A 12,783-nucleotide genomic window follows, 5' to 3' on the forward strand; every position below is an offset into this window, starting at 1 on the left:
TTGTGTTTACTTGTGTTGTCCTTGACTATTGTTTAAATTGGTTTGATGTTCCGAAACACTTAAGTGTGACAAACATGCAAAGGAACAGGAAATGAGGAAGGGGGCAAACACTTTTTCACACCACTGTAGATCCCCCATCATCTGATAAACACATAGAAACAATGTATTCAGTCAGTGTGTGTGTTTCCTACAGATGGATCCAGTAATGGGAACCCACCAGAGAGATGTCCCCGTCCTCTGTATTCCCGGGATTCCACACAGGAAGGTCACACCGTCCCCCACCATCATCAGGTAGATGAGGAACAATCACTGATAGTATCATTAGGATCTGTACATTATCTGCATTGTTGCCATTAATGCAATTTTTATTATATATATCAGAGTGGAAACCTGAGAGATTCTAAAGTTGAAGTCAAAGAAGAGATAAAAGATGAGGATGGGGTGATGGAGGAGTCAGAGTCTCTAAAAGAACACAAAGATCTGTACCAGGACACCATGGTGGAGTCATCCAGCTACAGAAACCCACCAGAGAGATGTCCCCGTCCTCTGTATTCCCAGGATTCCACACAGGAAGGTCACACCATCCCCCACCATCATCAGGTAGATGATTGACAATTATTGGTAGATATATGATTTATGCCAGTGGCGTAGCGTGGGGGGTGCGAAGGGGCCGTGGCCCCACACGCAACATTTAGGGGGGCGAAATTCCACGCCAGTGTGTCAGTACTGGCTGCCTCCTCTTAGTTTCAATTTCCCGTGTCCCCACGATCTGACCGCTATGTTCAGTCTCCCGGCCTTGTGATTGGGCATATGGGGTCAAGTTCGGTGGCAGAGCTGGCCTGTCCATGATCGCGGTTGCTCCTGGAGTCCCGCCTCTGCACATGTTCAGTCTCCGGCACCCTGTTATAGGGCGAATGGGGTCATGTGCAAAGACGGAACTCCAGGAGCAACCACGATAGCGGACAGGCCAGCCCTGCCGCCCAACATGACCCCATACGCCCAATCACAGGTCGTCGGAGACTGAACATGGCAGAGCACGGGGGACACAAGAAATGGAAATTGTGAGTAGCCGATGTCTTCTCCTCCTCCTATCCTCCGGACTTATGGAGAACAAAGAAGAGAAGGTGAGACTCCCTCGTGATCATGAGAGTAAAGTCATGTTGCTGGCCCCGGGGGATGGACAAAGTCTGGGGAGAGGGAGTAGCCAGCCATAGTGAGTAGAAGAACAGCTAGAGTCAGGCCGTGTAGTGGTCAGTAAAGGAATATTGTAGGTAGGATAGTGTAGTGTAGTGTACAGTGTAGTGTAGCGGTCAGTATAGGAATCAGGTAGGTCAGTATAGTGGTCGGTGTCTTGCTCTCCCCCCCCCCCCCCCCTTTCCTGACCTTCCAGGCTGCATGCTTAGATAATGGTCTGGTATTAAGTTTAGGTGGCACCCCACGCCGTTTTTTATTTATTTTTTAAATCTATAGTTGGCAATGGTATTGTATTGCCGGCCGTTTAAATGTAATTTAATTTTATTCTTTATATACTGTATGTCAGTTTTGCTGCAGCAGGTTCCATACATGGTACAGATGCACCACTTTACAAGCAGACTGAAGGGACCCCCCAGGCACTATATTTAAAGGAATTTTTCATTTTTTATTGTTTCACGTTAACCACTTCAGCCCCGAAAGATTTTACCCCCCTCCTGACCAGAGCATTTTTTACAATTTGGCACTGTGTTGCTTTAAATGACAATTGCGCAGTCGTGCGACACTGTACCCAAATAAAATTAGCGTATTTTTTTCCCTCAAATAGAGCTTTCGTTTGGTGATATTTGATCACCTCTGCGGTTTTAATTTTTTGCGCTATAAACAAAAAAAGAGCGACAATTTAGAAAAAAATTAATATATATTTTTTACTTTTTGCTATAATAAATATTATCAAAAATGTTTTTAAAAAACAAATTTCTTCATCAGTTTAGGCCAATATGTATTCTTCGACATATTTTTGGTAAAAAAAATCGCAATAAGCGTATAGTGATTGGTTTGCGCAAAAGTTATAGTGTCTACGAACTATGGGAAATATTTATGGCCTTTTTTTTTTTTTTTTACTAGTAATGGCGGTGATCTGCATTTTTTGTTTATTTATTTTTTTGTGGTTTTTGCGACGGACAGATCGGACACTTTTGACACCTGCTATAAATATGCACTGATTACTGTCACTGGCAGGGAAGAGGTTAACACTAGGGGCTGATCAAGGGGTTAACTGTGTTCACTGGGTGTGTTCTAACTGTATAGATAGGACTGACTATGAGAGGAGACCGATCATTGTTCCTACTTGGTAGGAACACACGATCTGTCTCCACTCCTCTGACAGGACAGGGGTTTGTGTGTTTGCACGCAATTGCGTGTGGCCGGAGGCGTTTGCGACCACTGGCCACATGCAGCGGATGCACGCGCCCTCTGGTGGCTCTGATGCGCATGCCCAGCGCGGCGGCCTTGTGTAGTGTGTTCCGGCGTGCAGGGAGAAAAGGATAGGCAGGGACAGTTTGTTCTTTTCTCAGGCATCTGCAGGAGTTAGTGGGTGTTGTGTGCCTCCAGCACAGCACAGTATACACCTGTATCTACCCTTTATTGCTGGTGTTCTCTAATACAACCATCTGCAGGATTAGTGGGTGTTGTGTGCCTCCGCCTCTGGTGGCTCTTTAGGGGAAACCCTTATATGTATGGGATTTCGTACAGGAGAGCCATTCTGCATGAGCCAGTGGGGGGACAGGTTAAGCATCATTTAAATCACTGCTCCTTCAAAAACAACCTTTTTTAAAAAAAATAATTGCATTGATACATGTCTCCCTGGGGCAGTACGTGGGCCACCATATCCCTTTTTATAGACAATAACTTGCATATAAGCCTTCAAAATGGGGGCTTTTGATTTTTCAAGTTTGGGTCCCATAGACTTTAATAGGGTTTGCCTGTTCGGGTCAGAACTTGTTCTGGTGCAACCCGAACAGGAGGGTGTTCTGCTCGTCTCTAGTGACCAATGAATGTTTTATTATATATTCAGAGTGGAAACCTCGGGGATCATAATATTGATGTTAAAGAAGAGTATAAAGAGGAGGATGAGGAGTATGGAGTGATGAAGGAGTTTTCAGAAGGACACAAGGATATGATGGAGCCACCAAATACCAGGAACCCACCAGAGAGATGTCCCCGTCCTCGGAATTGCTGGGATTCCACACAGGAAGATCACACCATCCCCCACCATCATCAGGTAGATGAGGAACAATCACTGATAGTATCATTAGGATCTGTACATTATCTGCATTGTTACCATTGATGTCATTTTTATTATATATTCAGAGTGGAAACCTGAGAGATTCTAAAGTTGGAGTCAAAAAAGAGGTAAAAGAGGAGGATGATGAGGATGGGGTGATGGAGAAGTCAGAGTTTCTAAAATAACACAAAGCTCTGTACCAGGACACCATGGTGGAGTCATCCAGCTACAGAAACCCACCAGAGAGATGTCCCCGTCCTCTGTATTCCCGGGATTCCACACAGGAAGGTCACACCATCCCTCACCATCATCAAGTAAACACATGTAGCGGTGCCCCTGTATGGGCTGCTAAGTGATGTGGCCCACCTGTCCCCCTGCCGAGCCCAGCATTCACCTCTCAGACACTCCAAGACAATGAACAGTCCATCAGCTTTGTTTTTGTATTTTATTGAGGGGATTGAACTTGGATGGGGTATAGGAAGTATGGGCTGCTCAGTGAAATTTGGCATAAAAGCTTGGGAGAACCTATATACACTCCGGTATATACACTTCTCTCTTCCTCCAGCACAACTCTTGCTGCAGCCTATTACTCCTCAGCTCTACTTGCTTAAGCTCCCAGGCGCAGCTAGCATCGCATGGTTAGGCCTGACACTGGCTCAGCCAGGCCTTAGCAATAGCCTTTTGCAGGCAGGGACCACGGACCCCTATAGTGTAGCAGATAGAAAGTTCTGGTGCTAGCTGTCCTTCCTTCGGTTACTAAGCCCAGTAACCCATCTTCAGGCCCTGCCAGCCCTCCTGGCTGCAGCTGCCCTTATTCACTGCCCTTGACAACACAGTCCACTCCACTGGCTCTGCACCCATCCCAGACTGCATGCCCCCAGTCCTCTCAGGCTTGCCTTCCCCATCCTCCTGACTGTGCTTGTCACTCCCCAGCCCTCCTGGCTGCAACCAGTTGTTCCTCCCGAAGACTTGCCCGGCCATGCTATCTCCTGCTGTCCTCTTTGCTCCTCCTGTGCCTCCTGTCCAAGGCGCCTTCATGGTTCCTTAACCACTTCAATACCGGGCACTTAAACACCTTCCTGCCCAGACCAATTTTGAGCCTTCAGCGCTGTCGCACTTTGAATGACAATTGCGCGGTCATGCTACACTGTACCCAAATGAAATTTTTATCATTTTTTTCCCACAAATAGAGCTTTCTTTTGGTGGTATTTGATCACCTCTACGGTTTTTATTTTTTGCGCTACAAATAAAAAAATACCGAAAATTTTGAAAAAAAAAATGTTTTTTTTTGTTTCAGTTTCAAAACTTTGTAAATAAGTACGTTTTCTCCTTCACTGATGGGCACTGATGGGGCTACACTGATGGGCACTGATAAGGTGGCACTGATGGGCACCAATGTGGCACCAATGAAGTGGCACTGATAGGCGGCACTGATGAGCGACACGGATGGGCGACACGGATGGGCGACACGGACGGACACTGATAGGTGGCACAAATTGGCACTGATAGCTGGCACGGATGGGCGGCATGGATGGGCATGGATAGGCAGCACAGGTGGGCATGGATAGGCGGCACAGGTGGGCATGGATAGGCGGCACAGGTGGGCATAGATAGGCGGCACAGGTGGGCATGGATAGGCGGCACAGGTGGGCATGGATAGGCGGCACAGGTGGGCACTCATAGGCGGCACAGGTGGGCACTCAGGCGGCACAGGTGGGCACTCATAGGCGGCACAGGTGGGCACTCATAGGCGGCATCGGTGTTATAGTAATGGATGCCAATCAGTGCCAAACAATAATGCATGCCAATCAGTGATGCCCATTGTGGCCACTGATTGGCATCCATTATGGGCACTGATTGGCACCCATTGTGCTGACTGGCACCCTGGTGGTCTAGGGAGGATTATGGATTTTTATTACCTTTTCCCTGGTGGTCTAGTGGTGTCCCTGGTGGTCCAGTGTGGGCATCCTCGGGGGGGCTGTGCTGATAATCGATCAGCACAGACCCCCCCCTGTCAGAGGAGCAGCCGATCGGCTCTCCTCTACTCGCGTCTGACAGACGCGAGTGAGGGAAAGCCGATCACCGGCTCTTCCCATTTACACTGTGATCAGCCGTGATTGGACACGGCTGATCACATGGTAAAGAGTCTCCGTCGGAGACTCTTTACCGAGATCGTAGTTGCCGGGTGTCAGACTGACACCCCCGCAACAACGATCGCCGCGATGCGCGCCCCCGGGGGCGCGCAGCGGCTCATTATCCTAATCACGTCATATGACGTCAGGTTAGGATAATGAAACCACTTTGCCGCCGTCAATTTGTAATAGGGCGGGCGGCAAGTGGTTAAAGGGCCTCGTCCACACCCGGGCCCAAGGTCACCCCCCTCAGACTGGGGAGCTCCCTCAAAGGCCCCGACAGCCTAGCATTCCATCTCTAATCTCTGAACAATTCCTCCCCAACTTGGCTGACCCTGGATACTTAAGGAGGCCCTCCCCCAGCCAATCCCAGTTTAGGATTGGTCAGGGCTCCTTAGAGTACCCCAGACAGCTCCAACTCTCCTCCTCTCTTTCTAGTACCTTCTAGAAAGGTATAGAAAGAAGAGGGAGGTCTTAGTGATGCTGCCTGTGAGTCACCAGCTGCTACCCTGTGCCACTCCCAAACCAGATCAAAACAATGCCTAAATTTGCCTACGCTAAGACAAAAAAAATCCTACCCTAGCACCTACCTACCTAGAGCGTGGTTACACACAGACTCATGGAGACAATGTGTAGATTTTCTATGTGATGTCACAATAATAAATCTTCTATCTTACAGATGATATTCTCTCTCATTCTCTTGGTTTAGAGTGGAGATCCAATGGATATAGAATTTGAGGTGAAATCAGAAGAAGAAGAGAGGTATGTGAGGGATGATCAGCAGTCTATGGAGGAGGATGGAATAACGAGGACATTTATAGAGGAGGACACTCCTACAGAGATCAGCACAGGTGGGTCATTACCACTAAATACATTCCTCCACCCATACTGCTCACTGATTGGTCCAGAGTAGGGAGGGGACTGGGTGATATCAGCCTGTAATCCCCTGGTCACTTTCCTGAGCTGTGTTCCCCGTCCTGTATTCCTGGATTTCTCTCCGATAATCTTCCTTCTCTGTGCTGCCGACACAATTTATGTATCTAGACTGGATTTATGGAGATTCTGGGGTTCAGCTGGCAGCAAAATATTGATCTTCACCATAGACATTGCCAAACCTTGGCACCTGGGACACGCACTTTGGGTCTTCTTCCCCATGTCCGGGTCTAGTAAGATCTCTGACAGAACAATCCCCCCCCCCCCCCCAGGATTACTTGTTGTGTTGTCTGCTGGCTGTGCCGGGTGGAGGGATATGTCTGTATAGTCTCAGACCCAAGTCACTGAGTGCAGTCTCAGGAGATGGGAGGCAGCGGTGTGGGACCTCTGCAACTTGTCTCATGGAAACATTTAAGCTTCCACTGATTACTGAAGTCCTGACCCTTACACTATATAATACATATACAAAAAACTCCCCCTTAGTCTGACTTTAAATGGACCACCAATACCACAAAAATAAGAGTAAGAAATAAAACATGTATATTGTATTTATAATTTGTATAGCAAAACTTTAAAAAAGAGAGAAATCTCCAGACATATAATATCTCTAATAAAAAAACATCAGACAAATGTATATGAAAAGCACATATATATAACAACTCTCATGGATGTCCCAAACCCATGAGAGTTGTCATATATATGTACTTTTCATATACAGTTGTCTGATGTTTTTTTTATTAGAGATATTATATGTCTGGAGATTTCTTTCTTTTTTTAAGGTTTTGCTATACAAATTATAAATAAAATATACATGTTTTATTTCTTAGGCCGCGTACACACGCGCGGACTGTTCGCCCAACTTTGTCCGCTGGACAGTCCGCTCGTGTGTGGGCTTTCAGCGGACAGTTTCAGCGGACAGTTTGACGGACAAGGTTTTTCGGAAATTCCGTAAAACTGTCCGCTGAAACCTTGTTTCAGCGAACAGTCCGCTCGTGTGTAGGCTTGTTCGTCAAACAAAGTTGCGCGCATGCTCAGAAAGGATTTTCACGCCGAAAGCTATAATGCAGTGTATAGGACGTCGTATTTTTCGTCCCGTCGTACGTGCCGTTCACGTCATCGCGCACGGTTTCAGCAAACTGTTCGTCCGTCGTGTGTGGCCATGTCCGTCCATGCTAAGTTTGAGCGGACTGTTTGCCGAAACTGTTGGACGGACAAAGTTGGGCGAACAGTCCGCGCGTGTGTACGCGGCCTTACTCTTAGTTTTGTGGCATTGGTGGTCCATTTAAAGTCTTTTTGTATATGCAATATAGGGATGGGACCGCCGTGCCTGATTTTCTGACACAGTGACAGCCCCGTACCTCTTTGTCTATATAATACATAGGTTTTACATTACATACTGCTGACCCCTGCACTATATACTCTGTTGTACATTACATCATTCTGATACTATATAGTCCTATCTGTTGTATCTTATACAATATGTTGTACATGACATAGTCCTGACTTCTGCTCTCTCCCCTCTACCCACTGCTATATATACACATAATATGTATTCTCTTTTGTTACACCCATTTCCTACCAGCTGGACATTTTATATCTGATGATTTGATTGGAGCACAGACTTTTACATGGTGATAATAATGTGATAACATCCTCAGACTTTGGGACCTTAAACAGAAAGTGATAATGAGGGAGGAGTCAATAACCCAATGATGGGGGTCTTCAGGATCAGTTCAGTCATTCTTTTTCTTTTCCAAAGATTTTATTGGGTTTTTATCGTGAAATACAAAGAAGTAAAGCAGCAATGCCATGTATAGTAGGGTATAGCATGTACAAAATGTAACATATTCATTGCAAAAAACAAACATAACCATTAGCTTCATATGACATTAAACTTGTTTCAGTATCCCCCATCACTGGGTGGGATGACTGACTGCCTGTCCTGTCATATAGAATGAGAGAAATTAGTGAGTGCTACACATGTTGTCAGACCTCTGTCTCTACACGTGAAGTGATACATCTCTTGTGCAATTGCATCTCATTGGAATAGTGGTACCAGGAAATGATATTATTTAGCAGTACTTAGGCCAAGTTCATTTATACGGAGATATGCAACCTTACATTTATAGGATAAGTAGGTGGAGATAGTTATAGTTGAAGGGAAGATATGGAAGGGGGGAAACTACAAAGGGTATGAGGGAAAGACCCACGGTCCCACAGCCTGAGGAGTGTAAAGTATATAATTTACATCCTGAAGTGTGGGAAATGGGTTGATAGGATGCCAAACCACTTCTAATTGTATTGCATTCAAGATAGTTTATCAATGCAGACTGGCATCGGCCAGTTAACCCGTCACATTTTGTGTTGTCACCACATTTAGTGTTTCTTTAAAGTTGAATCAACATGCCCATGTGCGGGTGAATTTAGAGGGGTCATCCTGAGTGATACGAATCAGCGTTTCCATTTCAGCCTTGTGGCTAATCCAACAATACCAGTCCATTAACGTTGGGGTTGTGGTGGTGCCCCGTATTGCAGCGCCTAGCAGCATTTACTAAATGAAGAGCCAGAGATGTGTGATGTTTGGATTTTGAAAGGGAAGTATGATGTAGCAAGTATCGTGCTGGAGTAAAGTCAAGGGGTAAGGGTGGTGATTTTATGTCATCATGCACCGCTCTCCAGAATTCCCGTCATTTTGGACAGGACCACCAGATATGTAACAAGGATCCAGGTACAGAACCACATCTCCAACACAGAGGGGAGGTTGAGGTAGAAAATTTGTGTAGGATTACAGGGGTTCTGTACCACCCCGGAAAAAAGTTCAATTCCATTTCCTGAACCTTTGTGCATGTAGGATTTTATCCCAGTCTGTGTCTGTAAGGTTGAGTTCAAGTTGTGTCTCCCATGTCTGACAGATTTTAGTGATACTCGGGGTGTATGTGGAAAATTAAAGGGAGTACAATGCGGAGATCATATGTCGTTGTGCCACGTTTCCTGTGCAAATAGCCTCGAACGGAGTGTGGGAGTGGAACCGGTCTGGTGAGGTTCTCGGGGGACTGAAAAAAATGCCGTTCCTGAACATAAGTCCAGAATGGGAATATAGCGTTTTGCATCTTTGCCCGTAGTGCTTCAAAGGATAGAAAGGCCCCTTTGTGGAGAAAAGTGTTCGGCATACACCTGTTCGGGCCAGACGTCTTTTAGGAATTGATTGGAAAGGCCAGGAGAGAAGTCTGGATTATGTCTAAGGGAAGTAAGTGGATCTGGCTGAGATGAAAGAGCTGTGCAGAAACGATGTAGGGATGGGCCTACCATTAGGTGTGCGTTATATTCTGTACGTGTGTGTTGTTTGGGTAGCCAAGAAATCAGTCATAGGGGTACTGTGGAGCTTGCTTGTTTCATATAAATCCATGCTTTTATCTTTTGATGGAGATGCCAGTCAACAATTCTAGATAGGTGACATGCTAAGTAATGTTTGTAGATGTCAGGCAAACCTATACCTCCTTTTAGTTTGGGTAGAGTAAGCATGGTATAGTTTAGTTTAGTTACTGCCCCAGATGAATGGCATGCAGGCTCTGCGATACACCATGAAGAATGCCTTGGGTACTTGGATAGGTATCTTTTGGAGTACATAAAGGAGGCGGGGGGGCTATGTTCATTTTTATTATGGTTGCCCATCCAAACCATGAGAATAGCCCCTTATGCCAGGTTTGCAAGTCACTTTGAATATTTCTTAGTAAGGGCAAATAGTTCAGTGTGTAAAGGTCTGATAGGGATGTTGGGAGTTGTATCACAAGGTATGTTATCGATTGCCTTTGCCACACAAAAGGTAATGGCTTTGCATGTTTTCACCTTGTGGTGTTCTTTGCACTAAGGCGACGCAGTAAGGGTTCCAGTGTTAGAACAAACAAACGCGGCGAGAGAGGACAGCCCTGCCTACTTCTGTTTGAGATAGAGAAGGCATTCGATAGGTGGCCGTTTTACACGAACTTTAGCTGTCTGAGAAGCGTAAAGTGCAAATTTGTAGTTAAGCATATTATGGCCTAAGGGAGTGTGTTCCAAGACTGCACGCATGTAGTTTCCAGGCCACACTATTAAATGCATTCTCTGCATCCAAAGACTGGAAAAAAACATCTGTGCTTGTTCTTTAGCCAGTAATGTAAGTTCAAGGCTTTCAGGATATTATCCCTGGCCTTTTGGCCTTGTATAAAGCCAACTTTGTCATTGATTACGAGCGATGGCATAAGTACCGATAAACTCCAGCTCATCTACGCAACCTATACACCAGCAACTTTTCACCACCTGCTCCTGGCTATCCAAGGAGACCTCAAGAAATGGCACCTGGGCTCCTTTTCTTGGCTAGGTAGGATCGCCATACTAAAAAATGAATGTCCTACCCAGACTCTTCTACCTCTTCCAAGCAGTCCCCATTAGGCTTCCGACCTCCTTCTTCCTGTCCTACAAACGGATCTGTAGGAACTTTATCTGGGCTTCCAAGACCCCTCGAACAAGCTGGGACTGAATAGTGTTACCCAAACCGCTCGGAGGCCTTGGTTTCCCAGACCTCCAAAAATATCACTGGGCCTGCCATCTAACCAGGATAGTGTACTGGCACATACATCACTCCACCAAAGACTGGATCCAGTTGGAAGGTTCCTTTGCAGCTTCCGCTACCTAACTCGCCCTGGATAGACCCCAAATCTTTGCCCCAAGATTACACATCACACCCACTTATTGGAGCCATGCTATCACTCTTTAAACTGGCTTGCAAAACACTCCTCCTCGCACCCTTTCCTGGCCCCATGACCACTTTGGACAACAACCCTGACTTTCTCCCAGGCATGTTTTTAAGAAACCCGACCCAGGAAACACAAACTCTCTCCACGCTAGGGCACAGAGCTTTTTCAGCAATGGGACACTCCTACCCTACCCCTCATTGACCGCGACCCGACCCAAATTCAACATCCCTTTTTACAAATATTTACAATTGAGACACTTTTTTAATGCGACCAAACCCTCTTCTCTTTGGCACAGGGACTACACTCCATTCGAACTTTTTTTTTTTTTTTGGTGTAGTCACCCTTTATTTTATAAAAATAAATCAACACACCAAGTTACAAAACAATATTTATTTATGCATAGAAACTTTACAAAAACGGCCAGTGGAGAGATGAAGCCTTCTTGACATGACGTTGGTAAAGTCCCAAACAGATGGGTCCCATCAGGCTCATTTAGCCGAAGCTCATTTTTAAACAATGTCATACATATTCTCCACAATCTGAAATAATGACTTTCTGTTTAGGTTTTCCATCTTTGCTTTCCATTCGAACTTTTATGCAACTGCTCAGAACCCCAAGGCCACTTAATCGCCACCATCTACACACTACTATTCTCACAACACAAGGTTAACCACTTGCCGACCGCCGCACGACGATGTACGTCGACAGAATGGCACGGGCAGGCATAAGGGCTTACATGTACGTCCTTGCCTGCCCGCCGGTCGGGGGCCCGATTGGGCCGGTGCCTGCGGCGGTCGGTATTCGTTCGGGAGCGATCCCGGACGAGGGGACGGCCATTCATTCATGGCCACCCCCTCGCGATCGCTCCCGGCGAATGAAAATGTCCGGTGACATAATTTCCTCTCCTGTAATGTAAACACAGGAGAGGAAGTGATGTAATCTCTCCTCCGTGTCGGTATTTTTCGTTCCGGCACCGAGGAGAGAGGTTCGGTGAGTTGCACCAACACACCCCACATACAGTAGAACATGCCAGGCACACTCACACCCCCCCTTTACCCCCCGATCACCCCCCAATTACCCCTGCCCCCCCAGTCACAGTGACACCAATTGCTTTTTTTTTTTTTTGCATTGGTGTCATTTGTGACTGTAATAACTGTTAGGGCAGTTAGGGTTAGCCCCCTTTAGTTCTAATGTGCCCCCCTAACCCCCCCAATAAAGGTTTAACCCCGTGATCACCCCCCGTCGCCAGTGTCACTAAGGCTGGGTTCACATTGCAGCGGTTTATGAGAACGAATGTGATTCGCACCGCACTGCAGTGCAAATCACATCCGATCTCTGTGCGATTCGAGTTCAGCCATACAGATAGTATGGCTGAATTCGTGTCGCACCCGACCCTTTTTTTGGCCCGCAGCAGAATCGGATTGCATGGGTGTTCACACCATGCGATCCGAGTTTGCAGATCGCACTGCGATATGCGAACTGAACTGGGGGTGTCATTAACATTTCACTGACACTCCCAGCAGTTCGCATAGGGCAGTGTGAACTGCCGCCGGGAGGCATGCGATGCGGGAACCCGCCGCGGATTCGTGGCGTTCCCGCATCGCTCCAGTGTGAACCCAGCCTAATAAGCGATCATTTTTCTGATCGCTGTATTAGTGTCACAGGTGACGCTAGTTAGGCAGGTAGGCAGGGCAGGACTTAGGGTGGTTGGGGCCCCTGGGCTTGAGTC

General features: G+C 46.6%; 2 protein-coding genes across 2 annotated transcripts in view; one reads left to right on the forward strand and one right to left on the reverse strand.

Moving 5' to 3' along the window:
- LOC143986894 (gastrula zinc finger protein XlCGF66.1-like) overlaps positions 1 to 12,783 on the reverse strand; it is a 373,036-nt gene that overhangs the window by 339,749 nt on the left and 20,504 nt on the right. The gene's annotated exons all lie outside the window — the stretch shown is intronic.
- Positions 1 to 12,783, forward strand: part of LOC143986896 (uncharacterized) — a 237,087-nt gene that overhangs the window by 84,301 nt on the left and 140,003 nt on the right. Inside the window, 1 exon segment of the mRNA XM_077485302.1 lies at positions 6,101 to 6,239. Coding sequence (XP_077341428.1) covers positions 6,101 to 6,239 — 139 coding nt within the window.

The sequence above is a fragment of the Lithobates pipiens genome, unplaced genomic scaffold, assembly GCF_037356315.1.
Source record: "Lithobates pipiens isolate NorthernLeopardFrog02 unplaced genomic scaffold, aLitPip1_a1.2 Scaffold_18, whole genome shotgun sequence".
NCBI classification, from domain to species: domain Eukaryota; kingdom Metazoa; phylum Chordata; class Amphibia; order Anura; family Ranidae; genus Lithobates; species Lithobates pipiens.